The sequence below is a fragment of the Cupressus sempervirens genome, chromosome 9 (genome assembly GCF_028749045.1).
Source record: "Cupressus sempervirens isolate cs-2001-9-10 chromosome 9, ASM2874904v1, whole genome shotgun sequence".
In the NCBI taxonomy this organism is placed as follows: Eukaryota; Viridiplantae; Streptophyta; class Pinopsida; order Cupressales; family Cupressaceae; genus Cupressus; species Cupressus sempervirens.
This window is the reverse complement of record NC_143126.1, coordinates 639,056,495-639,076,012: the sequence shown is the minus strand read 5'-3', so window position 1 is coordinate 639,076,012 and position 19,518 is coordinate 639,056,495. Positions and strand designations below refer to the sequence as shown.

At 34.6% G+C, this 19,518-nt stretch overlaps 1 protein-coding gene across 1 annotated transcript; it reads left to right on the top strand.

Moving 5' to 3' along the window:
* Nucleotides 1–16,022: 16,022 nt before the first annotated feature.
* On the top strand, nt 16,023–18,709 carry LOC149540353 (laccase-3-like). The gene is made up of 8 exons (XM_089802678.1): nt 16,023–16,124; nt 16,224–16,375; nt 16,543–16,787; nt 16,945–16,996; nt 17,084–17,106; nt 17,289–17,417; nt 17,539–18,489; nt 18,579–18,709. Exons 1-8 carry the CDS (start codon nt 16,023–16,025, stop codon nt 18,707–18,709), a joined length of 1,785 nt encoding a protein of 594 aa, XP_089658804.1.
* Nucleotides 18,710–19,518: the final 809 nt, after the last annotated feature.

The window sequence follows — 19,518 nt, the reverse complement described above, 5'->3', positions numbered from 1 at the left end:
ACACATGCCCACATGCTTGGATTTGAGACAATCATTCAACAAATCAAGGATTTTCCCTAGCTAAAGGAACCAAATGTAAATAATATACCTATTGGTTCCTTACTTATTTTAGAAGATATAACCATGAACATCAATGGAAAAATATTAATATAGATACCAAGAAATAGGCTGAATAGATAGAAGGGGGAAAAATAGGAGAAAACAATGATGTTGGACATGCTCAAATTAGAGACTCCATGGAGCACAATGGAAACACTTCTACTATGGGTGATGGAACACCACCCACAAACCTTTGAGTGAGGGAATAATTGGGTAGAACCAATTAAAAATTATTGATAAGTTAAAAGATCCAAACACACACACCAAATCCATGTTGTTGTACAGAAGTCAAAAGAAGTTTGAGAATAGGGTATTGGAGAAAGTCTCTACCGAGATTTCTATTGAACAAGTGGTTGTATCCACTTGTGTTACTGCATGAGAGACTATTGTACAAAATGTTTTTTTTATTATTTAAAAAATCATATGACATGTCTATCCATGACAACAAATGTCAAAAATAAATTTAAAAAAAATAGATGTAGACATGAAGTCCATAGCAAATGAACTCAACATCAATCCAAGTACATCATTACTGCACTATACCCGAGTGAGATTTCTCACAAGACTTCAGCGAGTTACTAGAGGAGGAGACTAATATGAGAACATTGATAAATGATATTCTAGATTTCCTATTACCTCATTTGGATGTTATGCAAAATCATATTAGAGATGCCAAGGTTCTCATAGCCACCCCCAATTTGTCCATAGATGATCACATGATTGACCTTGCAACTTGTTGACATATCAGTCAAGTTTTTTATTAGTGACACACACTTATTCAGATTGTGTATAGCTACCAAGCTTATTGAATAGTTTATAGTGTTTGCCAAGCATTTCAATTGCTACCGAGTTCTGCAATTGCTACTGAGTCCTTTGGACAAATCCTAGTGGTTATTGAGCCAATTCAATTAGTGTAAAGTAAAACATTTTAAACCATGCTTTTTAGTATATGTCAAGTTTATTAGTGGTTATCGAGCATTACAAAGCTTACCAAGTTTATAGTTCATGTGATACAAAGTCAGTGTTAATCAAGATACTCTATGCTAACCAAGTGATTCAGTGTTTGTCGAGTTGTACAGTATCTACCAAGTCACCAATGCATACCGAGTTCAAGACTACTTAAAGGTGATCAATATGGGCCGAGCTTCTATGTCTACTAAGTGCATGATGATGCCAAGCATTGATAGTGGATGCCAAAGTATCAGAACCTCACCGAGTCAGTCTTTAGAACTCGAGTGTCTTCATGTGCGCTGACTTTGTAATATCTTTGTTAACTTGTATCATGGCCGACTTTGTGATTATGTAATTTGGATTGGTATATATATGTAATGCATTGTACCATATTAAGGTAATGTGAATGTGTATGTGAAAATGTAAGTTATGAATATAGTAGAAAAAGAGTAAGTTGTAAAGGCCATAAAAACATAAGAAGCAACAAAGACATATCTATCACATAAAGGTGATCAGTACACAAAGGAATCTATTTCAACAAATGTGGTTGCAAATCAGAGATCTACTACTACTTCATCCTAACACGTGAACCAATCAAATCCTTTAACAAGCTAGACCTAATAGTCTTTCATAAATCTCTTTACCGAGTGCATACTTCATTGTATGTTTGTAAAATCCTCTCACAAGGTGGACCTAGTAGTCCTAGTTTTTCCTAATAGGGCATATCATCAAAAGTAATCAATGTAAGCTTTAATAGGCCAACTTTATGTTGTAATACTAAAGTTTGTGGGTATCATCCCCACCCTAGTTTTACTTTCTATTTGGAAGGTTTCTAGGTCACAAAATCTTTGTGTCAAATTATTATGGATGCTTTCATGTTTTTAGTTTCTCATACATGCAATTACATTAGATTACTAATTGGATTATTGGATTAAGAATTGAAATTGTTAAAGTTTTAGAGGTTACTGATTCACCCCTGCCCTCTCAATAATACTTTCAACAATTAGTATCAGAGCTTTGTGGTACTCAGGAGAAAGTTTAATAGCTTGAGAAAAGATTAAGGGTATGGAGATATTCAAACTTGATGAAGCCATTGATAATGAAAACTTGGATCTGGAAATGACCATTACCGAACTCAAGAAAGCTAAGGAGAAACTCTCCCAATCCCTCAAAAGAATAAATGAACTTGCAAATCAAATGAATGATCATCTCTAAATTGAAGAAAGAATTGAAAATATTCACAACTCAAATGAAACAAATGATGCAATTAAGGAACTCCTAGAGAAGAATGGTTCACTACAAGAAGTGAGAAACTAAGAAGAGCGAAAAAAATTTAGTCAGTAAGGCTATGTGAAATCATGGAAGAGAAAAGAAAAGAAAAAAGAAAAAATGGAAGGAAAAGATAATGAGATTCAACATCTATCCCTCCAGCATACTAACTTCATCAATCAGCTCATCAATGCAAATGAAGAAATCATGAACCTAAGATCAGAGAACGAAAGATTGCAGAATGATCTAAATTTTGAAAGGCAACTCAATGAAAGGATGATGAAATCCAAAGTAGACATGAATCAATTAAATGAATAGAATCTCTATAGAAAAAAAGGGAAAGAAAGAATTGGATACAAAGAAGAAGGTGAATCCTCCAAACAAGGTGCTCAAAAGAATCAAAGACCTACTTGCAATCACTATGGTAAGAAAGGTCATACATCAAACAAATGTTGGAGCAATGGGAAAGTAAAATTCAATGGAAAATGCTACAATCATAATCAACATGGTCATAGTGCTAATGAATGCAAAGAAAAAAAAAGATTTGAAGGCAATTGTCATAAATGTAAGAAACATGGACACAAGGCATCAAAATGCAAAACCAAGACATTGAATCTTCTAGAGAAAATTCTGAAAGCAATATTTGGTTGGGACTGCAATACTCGGTGTAGATGTCATTACTATGGAGAATTGGGACACATTGGTATGAATTATGTTAAACTTCATATGAGGAAAAGAGATACTACCAAAAGATGTTTCATTTGTACAGAACTTGATCATCTTGCCAAGAATTGTATGAATATTGGTAGAATTGAAGATGAAAAGAAGGCAAAGGCTGAGAGCATCCGAAAGAAAATGAGATAGCAATGGATTCCTAAGTCTACCGAGGATACTAGTCTGAGCAATGATGGTCAAGTCACTCAAGAATTGGGTGACTCTACTAATTCTAATTAAGCTCTCAAGGGAGAACTAGAACAAGACTATCAAAGAAGACATCTAAATCAATTCTAGTTGAAAGGTGACAAAGATCCAAATTTGTATTTAGGATACAAAGGGATCACTAAGCAAGATTGATATTAGTTATTACTGAGTTACCTTCTCTACCGAGTAAGGTTGGGTCATAAATTCTACCGAGCAAGGTTGGGAGTAATAAAGACACCTATGGTTATTGATTCATAAAAATGTTACCGAGTATTCAATGTCATGTAGTGGACAACAATCTGTCAACATATCTACTTTCGTATCGAGCACTAATGGAATTTTTTTATCAAAAGGCATGAAATCAAATTCATTTCTTACCATGAATTTTCAAGTGCTATTACAAAGAGCGATTTTTAGTGTGATCAAAGTGATTTGAGCGAATTTATAGCAAAATTTTTTCAAAGTTCTCTCAATCTACCAAGCAAAAATGGCATCTAGCAATAGCAAGGGTAATCAAGGATGACATGTTGGTTCATAGAGTTGAATGCAAGGCACTAGATTTTAAGCTCGCTCCTGCAATTGCTGAAACCCTAGATCTATGTAGACATCAATCCAAAATTCCTCCTAAGATACTTCTTATCAACAAAATTTGTACTCATTTCAAATGTGTTATTCAAGAAATTGGTAAACTACAAATGGATGGTGCCCTAGGTCAACTATGTGTGAATGGAGCCTTAAAACGCAAGCATCAACATCTAGAAATGAAAGGGTTGACACATACCCCTCATATGCCCTGAGAATTTCAAATCAAATGGATTAGGTTTATCCTCAGCTAGGTGCATAACAACAACTATGGTTAGAACAACCAATTTTGATAGTAGCGAAGATGATTCATTGAATCACTAGCCTCCCTAAGCTAGCCAAATCCAAAACTACAAAAACCCTAGGTCAGGCAAAGTTGGAGAAGAAAACCCTATCTGAATGGGATGGTATAGGAATGAAAGTCAGTAGTGTTGGTGATGCAGAATTAAAATTTGGAATTGATGTTATTATACACAAGATATACAATTCAAGCCAACTAAACAATGTGTCATGTGAAGCCGTGGATTTGGCATACAAGGTGGTTAAGAACAACTTTTCATATGAGCTTACCGACCTATTGTTGAGATAGTTCAACAAAAATATGGAAAGCATAAGAACATCATAGAACAACACATGCAAGTTTGGTTCATTGTTAACCTACCTATTCTTTTATGTACAGAAGTTCTTCCCTTCTAAAGGGACTATAGTTTGGAGAAAAGATGTGCCTATGCTTTGCTAAATAAATGAGTATATTACCGAGATGGGTGAGAACTACAATAGTATCATGGACAACTACTTTGATGTATTCAAGGAGAAAATGAAGAATAGTTCAGGATTTCGAAGAAGTTAGTTGAAGACTATAAGGATGATGTATGCTTCATGGTGGATAGTGACGAGGTGTATAAATAGGCAGTTAGGCCTAGAATTGTGTGGGTGAAACCTCTTGGCTATGACTTGAATATTGATGAAACAAAAGACATCATTAAAGCCCTTGTCGATGAACTAGTCAATCCAAAGGCCTCTTCCTTTGGAACGTATGTTGAAGCTGATCAAGTTGGCAGTGGAAAAATACAAAAATAATAAAATTCTTCGATATTTTTCTATGTCTCAGTAAACTGCATTTTTGAAGGCCTTCGGAGCATTTCTGGGACAATCTTCCTCAGGGACATCAATTTGATGTCTTAATTTCAGTTCTAGAATTTTTGACCAGCTTTCCAACAAAGTAAACGATTTACAAATCGAAGCTAGGACTAGAAAGTTATGCCTTATCCAAGTGGACCTATTTTTTTATATAGTTTTTTTGATAATCTTGGTAGTTTGAATAAGTTTATTTGTATTAAACATTCAATGACTCTTCATTTTCATTTCCGAGGGGATTCTAGTGACCCTTGAGATCCTCCATATTTGTATAAATTCATATTTTGAATAGAATGGAGTTTTCAGCTTTTGGTTGGCAATCTTATTGTTCATTATTATTGTTTTTCAATACCGCAGGTTTCACCAGGTATTATAATTTGAATCTTTAATTCAGATCATAAGCAAAGGCCAGGATTGAACTTGAAATAAAGCTAACTCAGGCGGTCAACAAACGAAAGAGAAGGATAGCAAAGTTGAAATCAAGTGCACCTCTGTTGTTAACTGAGAGAAAAGGTGAGGATGTGGAGGAAGTAGAGGATGAGGAAGAATCTGAGAAAGAACAACCTTTGAAGAAGAACGGAAAGGTAATCATCACTAAGCCACCAAAGCCATCCACTGCAGTCTTCACATGGAGGTCATGAAAGAAAGCTGATAAGGAAGGAGGTGACATTATATTTAGTAGACCTCCACCCACCTTCCAAGACAGGCTAAAGGAATTGAAAGATGGAGCCGGTATAATAAACTTCAAGGCATTGAAATATGAGACTAGGACCAAGGCTGAGCAAAAATAAATAGAAGATTTGGTCATGGATAAAATGGGACAATGGAAGTACTCCCCTGACTAGCTAACTTCTTAGATTCCCAATGTCTTATTGGACAAAATCAGGCCAAGATGGGAACATGCCAAACAAACAATCAAAGACATATATGCACAAACCTTGAGATAGCTATTAGCGAGCATATCAAGTGCATAGGTAAAAGAGTCACTAAAGAAAAATTAAGATAAGATGACTCTCAAATTAAATATCTATTTGATTTTAGTGAAAAATATTGAGTATGTTGTGAGGAATGCAACAAATACCTAGAAAAATATATATCATCTTCACAAACCAAGTGAATTTCCAGTTGAAGTAAAAGATGATGAAGGATGAACTCATTTTGTTATAGTTGATTATGAAGAATACAAGGAGCAAGAGGCTACTGAGGAAGAAAAGCAAGATGATGAGGAGACTGACCCAGTCAAAATAGCTACAACAGTCGTTGCCTCTCTTCCTCACTCCTTGAGCAAACTATTGACTACATCAATTATGGAGATAGCTTCAACAAGTTTGATTGTGACCACCAGTGATATATCAAATGTCCAATTACCCTTCGCCCCTACTCAACTCAACACATCATTAATAGAAGTAACTTCTACTTCATCTTCTAAGCTGTAGACTCCTTCATTAACTGAGTTGGCATCATCAACTGTGGATACACAAGGTACTTCAGTTTTGAGTGCATTAGTGGTAAGAACACTAGCTTTGATTACTTTAGTTTTGGGTACTATAATTTTGGCTTCATCAATTTTGGATTCTTCAAGCATTTCTATAAGTATTCCCTTGGTTAGTACAGTATCAATTTTTACTGCAAGCCCAAGTATGTCTACCATTGTTTCCATTATGGATACAAAAGCAATAAGTGCAAGGATAGTTGAGCCTTAGATTTAACCGAGCACAAAATTTTTGGGGAAATGAAAGGAGATAGAGGAAGACATTTTTTTAGATTAGGAAATAGTAATCCCCAATTGCGATATCTACAAGCTTACTCCAGACCAAATGCAAACATTTGGTGAACTCCTCCAAAAAAAGGATAAACAAAAAAGACTAAGAGAGGAGAGAGATAAAGAGTATAAGATAATTGAAGATGCCAAGAACATTTTGATAGAGGCAATTGGAATTGAGATTGATTCTTCTCAACCTATTTTGTACCAGCTAGGAGAAGTAGTCCAGAAATTTTATGAGGACATTGATGGACAAGATAAGCTAGTGGAAAAGGCTGAAAAGAAATTTAATAATAAAGTGTTGGTGCACATTGCTCAGCGAATAGCCATTCATCAAGTAGAACTTTCTACAATTTTGATAAATCTTCAAATGTCTTGTTCAAACATGTCATCACTTTTTGGGAAACTAGGTGATGTTTCTAAGTTTACAAAGGAAATAGAGGACAAATTATCCAAAATAGATATAGATCTAAAGGGTAGTGCTCAACAGCTACAACTTGACCCTAGTTCAAGCTCTACACATTTAAAGAAAATTATATTTTTGTCAGATATGCAAGTTGAATTGCTAAGAGAAGAAGCAAGGATTAGATCAACATTAATTGACATACAAAATATGATCCTTCAAAACATGGATGCAATGCAAAAACTTATTGTATATTTAAAAACTCTAATCCATGATAATAACTTCTCTATTGTGGACCATATGATTGAACTATCAGTAGAGGTACAAATTTCACTTCATACATGGAAGGTCCTACAAGAAAGTTGGGATAAAACCTTGGCAATCATTCTCAAGGTACATTTTGAATTCTTATCCCATTTTGGTGTTTCTATATAAATAAGTTAGAATAGATCTTTGGCATTACTGTCAAAAAGGGGGAGAGACACATAGTATTAGGAGAAAGACAAAAGACAGTATGGGGGAGAAATAAGCTATGGGGGAGAACTTGTAACAAGTGTGAAATGATCAGTATGACATGCTGTAAATAGTGAAAGATGTATAGTATACTATATATACCATTAAAAAATCAATTTTGAAAAATCTCAAAAATATAGTATACTCTACCAAGCTAGTATCACGTGGCAATGAATACAAGGTATTTAGTTTTGGCTAATAAGTGTTTTTGTCACTAATGCCAAAGGGGGAGATTGTTGACATATTAGTCAAGTTTGTTATTAGTGATACACACTTATTTAGATTATGTATAGCTACCAAGCTTATTGAATAGTTTATAGTGTTTGCCAAGTATTTTAGTTGTTACCGAGTTTTATAGTTGCTACCAAGTCCTTTTGACAAATCCCAGTGGTTACCGAGAAGATTTAGTCAGTGTAAAGTCCAACAATTTAAACTATGCATGTTAGTATATGCCAATTTTATTAGTGGTTACCGAGCATTGCAAAGCTTATTGAGTTCATAGTTCATGTGATGTGAAGTCAATGTTAATTGAGTTAGTCTATGCTAACCAAGTGATTCAGTGTTTTCTGAGTTTTACAATATCTACCGAGTCACTAGTGTAGACTAAGTTCAAGACTACTTGAAAGTGATCAGTATGGACTAAGCTTCTACATCTACTAAGTGCATGATGATGACGAGCATTGACAGTGGATGCCAAGTATCAAAACCTCACCAAGTCATCCTTTAGAACTCGAGTGTCTTTATGTGGGCTAACATTGTAATATTTGTGTTAACTTGTATCATGGTTGACTTTATGCTTATGTAATTTGGATTGGTATATCTATGTAATGCATTGTACCATATCAAGGTAATGTGAATGTGTATGCAAAAATGGAAGTTATGAATGCAGCAAAAAAGGAGAAAATTGTAAAGGCCATAACAACATAAGGAGCAATAGAGACATATCTATCATAGAAAGGTGATCAGTACACAAAGGAATCTCTTTCAGAAAAAATAGTTACAAATTAGAGATCTAGTACTGCTTCATCCTAATAGGTGAACCAGTCAAATCCTTTAATAAGGTGGACCTAACTGTCTTTCATAAATCTCTTTATTGAGTGCATATTTAATTGTATGTTCATGAAATCCTCTCACAAGGTGGACCTAGCAATCCTAATTGCTCCTAATAGGGAAAATCATTAGAAGTGATCAATGTAAGCCTTAACAGGCCAACTTTATGCTATAGTACTAAAGTTTGTGGGTATCATCCCCACCAATATTTTACTTTCTATTGGGAAAGTTTCTGGGTCACCAAATCTTTGTGTCAAAGTGTTATGGATGCTTTCATGTTTTGAGTTTTTCATGCATGCAATTAGATTAGATTACTAATTCAATTATTGGATTAAAAATTGAAATTAAAAAAGTTTTAAAAGTTACTAATTCACCTCTCCCCTCTTAGAAACTTAGCATAGTCTTGAATATTTCCAACAGTGACTAAGCTAAGAATTGACAAGAAAAGTTTAGATTTGATAAGGTCCAAATGGGACAACACTCAAGAGAATTATTTTGTAAAATATTTTGAAAAAAAAGAAGAGGCAATGTACTAAGGCAGTATATGTATAGGGGGTGGGTATAAAAAGGTTAGGTTATCTATGTATAGAGTGTTAGTGTTTTTGACACTAATGTCAAAGGGGGAAAGTGTTACTCCTATGAGTAATAATATTGTTAGTTAGTGTCAAAATTTGCATAGAAACTGAGCTAATAGATTTCTTGAGTAATGAAGGAGGAGATGAATGAGTCTTATTATTATACCTAAGGTCAAGTATTTACCATGCAATCAAAGTTGACTGAGCATAGAGTCTACTAAATTTCACAAAGGACATTGAGTGATAGTATATGAGAGAATTGTATTTACTAAGTGATATAAAGTTGACATAAAAATCAGAATTAGAATATAATATAATGCCACATGATTATACTAAGAAGGAGCAAGGTTTTACAATGATTGAGGTAAATATTTGAAAAGATTTTCTTGAAGAATATGAATTGATTGTTACTAATTTCAAGGTTGGAAGGACCAATTACAATAAAGGATAAAAGAAGAATGAAACAACATACAATTATTACAATCAATTGTAATCAAAGAAAAATTCTAGATAATTCCAAAACCCTAATTAGGCTAGTCTATGAAATGATAAAAGGAAAACTATAAAAGGTTATATGAAGGAAAATTTTTGTTGTTATCGATATTGGTAAGTTTTGGTAAGAAGATAGAAAATAGGTTACAACTGAAATCTTCTAAGAATGAGATAGTATTACTCAAGTGATAGACTACTTTTTCCAAGCACCAGACAATACAACCCAAGAAAGAAGCTAAAACTCTATAGAGTGAAGAAAATGATGAAAATTAGAGAACCTTGCTTCTATTGGAAAACTATGTGAGAAAGAACCATTCACCTAAAAAAATAATTGTTGGTAGAAGAAATGGAGTACATAGAAGAAGTAAGTTTATAGATATTACCTATTTGATAGTTGACTTTGAACCAAGAATAGTTAAGGTTGCATTGGAAAATAAGAATTGGATAAATGCTATGAATGAAGAGATTGATCAAATAGAGAAGAAAAACACATTGAATTTAGTACCAAGACACGTGGAAAAGAATGTGATAGGAGAAAAATGGGTTTTCATAAATAAGCCGAATGAAAATGGAGAAGTGGTGAGAAACAAGGTGAGACTAGTTTGGAAAGGTTATGCTCAAGAAGAATGAATAAATTATGGTGAGACTATTCTACCTATGGCAAGATTGGAATGAGTAATAATATTTTTGGCCTATGCTAGCTACAATAAATTTAAAGTTTATTAGATGGATATTAAATCTTCATTTCTGAATGGAATAATTGGAGAATAACATGAATAATTCATTCAAACTAATTAGATGAATATAGTTTATAAATTAAATGAGGTGTTGCAAGGACTAAAATAAGAACTGAGAGCATGGTATGAAAGGTTACATTCTTATTTGGTTTAGACTAGATTTTCTAGAAAAGGTGAGAATAGTAATCTGTATTTGAATTTTTAATATGATGATATGGTGTTCATTTTATAAGATATTTGTGGATGACATTAAATTCAGAGTAAATGACATGTTATGTAAGATATTTTTTGATCAAACGAGTAAAGAATTTGAGATGTCTATGTTTGGTGAGATCAAAATTTCCATAGGATTACAACTTTTTCAAACAAGGAAAGGTGTATAGGTGATTCAATCTAAGTATGTAAAATAAAAATTGAAGGTCCATTTGGAATGGATGAGTCCAAGCTAGTCCATAAGCCTATGGTGACTAAAGTGAATTTATTAGAGGATGATACTACTAAAAAAGTAAATAAAGCACAATACAAATTAGTGATTGGTAAACTATAGTATCTTGTGCATAGTAAACTAGATATTGCACATGTTGTTGGTATAGTTGTAAGGTTTTCCTTTAATCGTAGATAAAGAATCTTGTATCAATGGAAGACCATCTAAGTTTTTCTCAAGAAAGGAACTATTTCCCTTCTAATTAACTCCTCCCATAGGTTCCTTGGGATGAGTTCCCCTATTCTTAGTAATCTCTAAATTTTGAGTCTCAATGTTGAAATTTCTAATAGGAGAGGTGTAAATCCCCTGATGACCAACTTTACCCCCACCTTAGATTTGGGAGTATTTTCTATAATTTAAAAGTGTCCAACACATGGGCAGACATAGGTTTGTCTTGAACACTAGTAGGGATATCTTGAACCTTGTCTTCACTAGTTGTATTGTCATCTTCCAATTACCCATGAATTCTCCTAGTCACCTTCCTTTTGTGTCTAGGATGACCCTTCTTCTCAGTGTTCTCATTATAGTCCAAGCTAACGTGTATGTCCTGACCCAAATGAGTATAGGGATTCTTTTCTCTATGTCTATTACTGGTCCTAAAGATTTTCTTCTTACCTGTAATTGCAGCACTATCCACATCTGAGACCTCAATCTTAATCTCCTTAGGGGTGGCAAAGGGGTCCTTTCAATCTTGGGTGTGGTTAAAATGGGAAGAATATTAGGGAACAGAAAAGATTTTAAGAGGTAAGGGGGGAAGATTTTTCACCTTAGGATTAAGGGCCTTATGAAATCTATAGAGACAAAAACTGGAGATCTTTGTGATAAATGGTATAGCTCTTCCCTCATCCCTTTTCTTATGCACATTCTAGACACAATTTTCAATAGAGTGCAACAAAGGTAAGGTAAATATATAATTTCCCTATTCCTAATGTGATTGAGGATGGGAAAGTGATAATATTACAAGACCTTAAACATATCTTAAAGAGTAATGTACATCATGATTGTGTATAAGACCATGTACGAAGGCTCTAGAAGTATTTTACATGAAAACTAGCCATGGAAATATTCAAGCTCCTCACCCAATCGAACAAACTTTCTCTAACACACTTCATCTACAACCCTAGCCTGTTTCCTCCAAATCTTACCTTCCATAAATAGCCCAGTGGAATTCACAATGAACTCCTCATTAATTTCAAATAAGACACCATTAAAAGTCAGCCACTCGTCCTTCCAATAGTAAACAAATTGAATGGATAGCCTTTCATCATGGCCCTCAATGCACTCCATAAAAGGAATCCAACCCCCTTTTCTTAGATAAGTCCAAGTGGCCTTGTCCTTTCAGATATACTCCTTAATCCTTGGTGGCTTAATATGTGTAGTGTTGCCCTCTGTGGTGACATTATCACCAATCTCAATCACCAAATCTTTAGAAATTTCTTACATATCCCCAACTAATAGACTAGAGGAAATGTTAAGAAAAATGAGAAAATTAGTTGTTCTCAACTAAAAACAAACCACTATAATATTGAGGGCCTTAATACTACGGTAACACTTGGTTATATCATGGGTTTAAAATGAATAAATTATATTCCCACTTTCTGTGTCATTCTCCTTTCTTAACCATCTAATAAAGTTGGAATAATTGGCCTTCAAATATTGGAAATTTGCATCCTTTGGGATTGTAAAAGATCACTCCATATCCCACCTTGGTCATCAAACATATCCTTTCTCTAATGAAGTGCAATTAAATTACTTATTTAAATGACAACCTATTTTAAAATGACTATTGTATAACCATCCACTAGGGTAGGTGCAAAATCAACCCCACCACCCACATTTCACAAGTTCAAAAATTCCATCATAACAATAATCTTTTTGTACTTGTGATAAGATCATCATTGAATGATCATATTCCATTTCATAAACTTGCCAAATCATGGTGCCATGCCCATACGCTTCTAGACTATCAACGACATGATTACTTGCCTTCATAGTTTACATGTTAGATAGTAGTGGAAAAAAATCCAATTAACAAAATATGAGAATCTATAATTATCGTTGTGGCATGCCAACTTATCTTTCTATCCCCTTTAATAGCCTCAATGAAAAGAAGAGAATCACCCTCGATCACCAAGTTTGAAATGCCCAGATTAATAGTGGTATACAAATTCCAAAGAAGACCCATAGCTTCTACTTCATTTCTTGAAATCTTACCACAATTACTTGCATACCCTAACATAGGGCAAGATAGAGGAATTCTCAAAAGGAGAGGTCTTAGCCCCTAATAATTAACAACATAGTAGAGTATAAAAATAACACAAAGATTTAGATCTATGTAACAATCCCAATTCAGATAATAGAATCATAATTTTTACATCCAATAGGCTCAGTTGTAAGGCCTTATCTGTTAGGGTCAAATACATAAGCAATTGCAATAGTAATTTTGCAGGACCTCACAAGATCCACCTCCTAGCAACTAGCTCTACTAACAAACTTTTCTCCTCTTAGCTACTCCTTGTTTCCTCCATACTAGATGAATAATGACTCTAGACTCCACAAGACCCTCTACTTATCCCAAACCAAGCCACAAGTTTCCCTTGCATAATAGACATTTAATAAACACTCCCATTAAATACACCCTCAAGCCACAAGTCCAATTGGAAAAAAACATGAAATACATGAAATAATTAAATGCTTAGGACATGCCCCAAGTTTACAATGCATAATTGACTCAAAGACAAGACAAGAATATGCACCCTTAGGCATGGGTCCACATGTTATCCAACTATCAAAATCTAAGAATGCACATGTCAATTCCCTAATATCGAAGCTCACAAATACAATCTCCTATGTGTTCCAGTAAGTTTGGAATATGTGATCAATAGTCACCAAATTGTCTATAACTCGAAACTCTATGCACACTTAGGAAAAGGTCCACCAGTAATGCTTGAACACATCACCAACTGCACAAACCACAAGGTGCACAAAATCCAAGCTTGATGCTTCTGCATCATGCACCCTTACAAAATCGCCTTGATCATCACAAATGACACCCCCTACAATCATAGTACCATTCCTCCTAGAGCCATCAAAATTTAGTTTACAACAATCTATAGGGGATGACTTCCATTTCATACCCTCCTCTTAAGAGGTTTAGTATTATCCATCTTCTCAATTAAATGGGGTATATTCCAAACCTCTACCAAACTCTTTTACAACTATGATGGAGGCAAGTGGGGTCTCCATTTCTTGGTAAGAGTGCATTTTCTCATAAGAGCGATAGTTTTGTTGGCGATCGCCTAAGGGGGTTGGGTAGGGCATTTCTCTCTGAAGATGCCATTATTACATTATTTCCACATGCTCTAACAAATATTGTGGGGATGACTTTCCAAATTAACTTTAATCAGGGGGTAGTGGGAGAGGCAATTCTAGTTTAAAATGAATTGTTGGAAGTCAATCTTAAAGACCCAAGTAATCCCAATCCAATAGAATAAACTCGACCAGGGAGTAGAAATATAAGAGAAGTGAATTAAAATCTAAGGGATACTTTCCTCCTCACAGTTGCATAGAACACACTGCCCAACAAGATGGAAGCCACATCTTTAGAGGTTCTGAATCGTAACGATACTATTCTGCATAAGTGACCACTAGAAAAACTAATCTTAAGAAGGAAGTGAGAGTTCCAAACATACTTCTAGCTCTAAGGAATTCCCCAGGGCAAGAATGTTATAATAGGCAACCTCACACTCATGTTACCCAAGAGTTTTGGTTCCAAATCATCATATCCTTGTCATGAAAGGAGAAATTTAAATTGAGTTGTCTACTAAGAAATCATAGTTTTTATATCTTGTAGAAAATTTGAACTTGTCACTATCTAAATGTTTATAAAAAGAATATTGTTATAAAATTGAAATCCTTAAACAAAATATTAATTCATGATAAAATTCTAAAAAATTAAAAATAATACAAAAATAACAAAGATAAGTTGAATTTTGGAGATATGATTTCACAAATGTTGTAGAGCTTACTATAATCCACAAGTTCAATTAAAAAATAATATTTTTTCTTTAATCAAAATTATGTGGTAGGGTATTGTAATATAGCTAAAATGTGCCACGAATTTGTTAGAAAAAGGGAGCCTACAACACTAATCCATTTCAAAAATTCATATTGTAAATAAATAATTTATATAACATATAAAATTAATCATAAATTTTAGACATATTTTAAAAAATAGTTGCCATTATATTGCCTGCCACAAAATCAATAAAAGTAAGATTAATAAATTTTATTTTACATTATAGTTTGTAACTGATGTTTCTTATCATTATAAAATATTTAAATACAAAAAAAAACTATTTATAGACATTAATTAAAGAATCATTCATTAATATTTTCAGATTCATATTAAAATAGTCATTCATAATTTTATTCAAAGTTATCAACTTATTTTTAGTTAAAGAATCTTGAAGATCTAATCAAATATTATTAAAATTTGCTAAGCAAGAGAAACTATATATAAACGATGGTTTTAATAAACATCACATGCAATAGCCAATTTTATAAGTCTGATAATTGTAGAACGTTGTTAATCAACCCGAGAGCTAGACAAGGACTACCTTTAGTGAAATACAAAGTACAGCGTTAAAAAACAAAAGCCGTCCAGTTCTCAGTTGGCTCTCTGTAGGAAAACACAAATAAATTCTATTGCGAACAAAATAGAAACACAAGTAGCCTCTTACTTCACGTGGATTACAAACTGATATAATACAACATAAATTTAAAAAGTGTCCATTATTGAAATATATCTTTATCCCATGTGACTTGTTCTGTCATATGTCAGTTAAATCTATGGTAATCTTGTTTCAACCATGTGGATTCGGCATCTTAGGGTTTTCCTATTCAGCCTTGTGATGTTTTCCCCTGGACTAAATTTTCTTTAAATACCACTAGACATGCACTATTCTGATATGCAAACAGTCTTAGAAACTAAGATTTCCTTGGAGCTTTCAGTACTGAAGGACTGCTTTCGTTCGATATGTTGATAATGTCAAAATGTTCCACTGCACGGTTCATGCTGCTTCTGTTTGCATTCATTGTCTCAATTAATTGTCTCGCATCGGCAGAAGTGATTAGTCACACATTTATTGTAAGTAGATATTAATATGATTGTGTTTTTGTCATGAACAGAAATATTATTAGACTTGCATATTTACTCAATCTAATCTCCATTTGTTGATTCCCACAGGTTAGGAGGACAAATGTTACTCGGCTATGTGAGAATCATACCATAGTCACAGTGAACGATCAGCTTCCGGGTCCAACCCTGTATGCTCGAAAAGGGGATACACTCAATGTTACAGTTACTAATCTTGCCCAGTACAATGTAACCATCCACTGGTAAATTTGGATACCCTTAAGCTTGAAAATAAGTCGATTTTGACTATTTAATAAATAATTTTAATCTAGAAACAAGTCTTAATGTATGATGTTTAACATTTGGCTTATAGAGTTTATATTCCATTGATAATGGAAAACGTCCCATTAACAATGAACTGTTTGACCAGGCATGGAATAAGGCAGATCCGCAACTCGTGGGTTGATGGGCCTGGTTACATTACACAGTGTCCCATACAACCAGGCGGGACATTTACCTACACATTCACCATTGTTGATCAGGAAGGAACTTTGTGGTGGCACGCCCATGTTGCTTGGCTCCGCGCAACAGTTTATGGAGCAATTGTCATCCGTCCACAGCAGGGCAGCTCTTACCCGTTCCCCGAACCACATGCTGAGATCCCTCTTGTGCTAGGTAATTGAAATTAGATCTATTATATTTATATTAGTCACCTTGACTTAACGTATAGTAGCATGACCTAACGTAATGTCTAGTTTGCATGATTGTTAGAATGTAATGATATTTTGTCAGTTTATCATTATCTTAGTAATGATCCGTGTACATGGATAAGATATTAGAGGGTCCACATTGATAAGTGCGTTGCGAGTAACATCTTGCTATCTGTGAATTCTTAGTACAATTATGAGCTCATTTTATTGGCTCCCAATAGAGACCATTTCATTGTGATTTGATTATTTAAAATATTTTAGATGTTGTCAATCCCTAAAAGCTTGTAAGAAGTAGAGATTTCGATAACCTACATAACAAGAACTTATTATCAATCATAATAACTTGCACACTTGCTTATTTCTCTTGATTCAGTTTTCCATTCTTTATTCTTTTCCTTTGTGGGTTCGTGCTGGATATGTAATGGCATTTCATACTAACTCTAGTTACTGGAAAATGAATGATCAGGGGAGTGGTGGAACACTGATGCTAACGAAGTCGAAGAGACACTAAACCAGACTGGAGGTGCGCCAGCTTTTTCAGACGCTTTCACTATAAATGGAGAACCAGGAGACCTCTATAACTGCTCATCATCAGGTAAAAGGCTCTGGAACACAAAAATAATTAGTTTGACACATTTTGATAGACAAATCTGTATAAACGAGGCACGCCCAATTTCAGTTCTGACTAAGCAATGAAAGTAATTTTATGAATGCAGGAACAAATAGGTTCACTATAGCAGAGGGACAAACATATCTTCTTCGCATCGTCAATGCTGCAGTCAATAATCACCTCTTTTTCAAGATCGCCTCACACAATCTCACAGTGGTGGCTGTGGATGCCTCCTACACGAAGCCATATACAACCGACATTCTCTTCTTAACATCTGGTCAGACTGCGGACGTTCTTCTCACAACCAATCAATCTGTAGCCCAATACTACATGGCCGCCAGAGTATACACTACTCAAGCTGCAGCATTTATTAATGACACCATAACCACCGCCATTTTAAGGTACGCAGGTTATAATACATCTGTCCCTCCAATCCTTCCAGACCTTCCAATATTCAACGACACTACAACTGTGACCAACTTTACCCGATCCCTACGAAGCCTGGCTTCAGAGGAACATCCGGTGGATGTTCCCCAGACTATAAGTGACAGTAGCATCATAACCGTAGGACTTGGTCTAATTCCCTGTCCAGCCGGATATGCATCCAGTAACTGTAGTGCCCCAAACAACACCAGAGTATCATCCAGTATGAATAACATATCTTTTGTGCTGCCATCAGTTGACATTCTGCAAGCTTATCACTTCGGCATTGAGGGCGTCTATGATGTGGACTTTCCCTCACATCCACCAGTTGAGTATGATTACACCGCTGATGTCGACCGATCTCTGTGGGCGCCAGTTTTTGGCACAAAAGTGAAAGAGATTGAATATAATGCCACAGTTCAGATTGTGTTCCAGGGAACGAGTATCTTCCAAGAAGACAACCATCCAATGCATATTCATGGATATGACTTTTATGTGGTGGGAGAGGGTTTTGGTAATTATAATAACGAAACTGATCCAAGCTCTTTCAACCTGGTCGATCCTCCGCAACGAAATACCGTGGGAACTCCTGTCAATGGATGGACTGCTGTGAGATTCAAAGCGAGCAATCCAGGTACGAAATAGAATGAGATATATATAGAGGTTGAAACTGGAATTTGCAAAATATTTATGGTGGAGTGATTGATTGTTTGGCTTGTGCAGGTGTCTGGTTCGTGCATTGTCACTTTGATGATCATGTAACATGGGGGTTGAGCATGGTTTTACTAGTGAAGAATGGTCCCACCGTGGGCGAAAGCTTGCTGGGCCCTCCTAGTGACCTCCCCACATGCTAGAGGAAACTATGGCTTCATAAATATTTTCATTTTCGTGCTAATAAAGTAATGAGTGGTGGTGTAAACTGTTAAAAAAAGAAAGGATAAAACATATCCTTACGTTTTTTAATTCAAGTGTATTATCTCATGAAGAGTGTTGTGTTTTCTTAGTAAATGGAATATGATTTTTATGGTGTTATGGATATGTTTTGATGGAAATAATCAATATTATTATTGTAGTTAAGTCTATTAGCAAGATTATCAGTCGTAATGAAAATTCTTTTACCAGCAACTGCTTTGGATCAATTACTAATTGCTAATCTCTGCTCCTTTCTTCAACAATGTCTCAACCCCATTAATTTCCTTTTTGATCATCCCTAATTGAGGTAACATTCAATAATCTCATTTTGATTATTATAGGTCACACAAAACTTTCTAACTTTATTTATTATAGTAATAATTAAAGCTTCCAAGATTGTCTTATTCTCTCTAAATATTTTATTGTTAGGTTCTTTCTAAGCAGACCAATTTTTGCAAAGGAAGGCTTGCAACAAATTCATCAAAATAAATGGATGGGAGGTTGGAGGCAATCAGTTTGATCAAACTGATTTGTGCTCTTTATTCAAAATCCATCAATAAAATTAGTCCCGTTCTTCTATAATATATTCCACAATCCTCTTCATTAAGGACATATATGTTGACTATGTAGATCCTCTATTCTTTGAGATTTTCTAGAGTAAGTTTTTTTTTTTTGTGAGAAGTTGCAAGCCTCAAAAAATGAATATAGAAGTAGATCTGGGATCTCCACATCATGTCCCACTCTAAAGTGA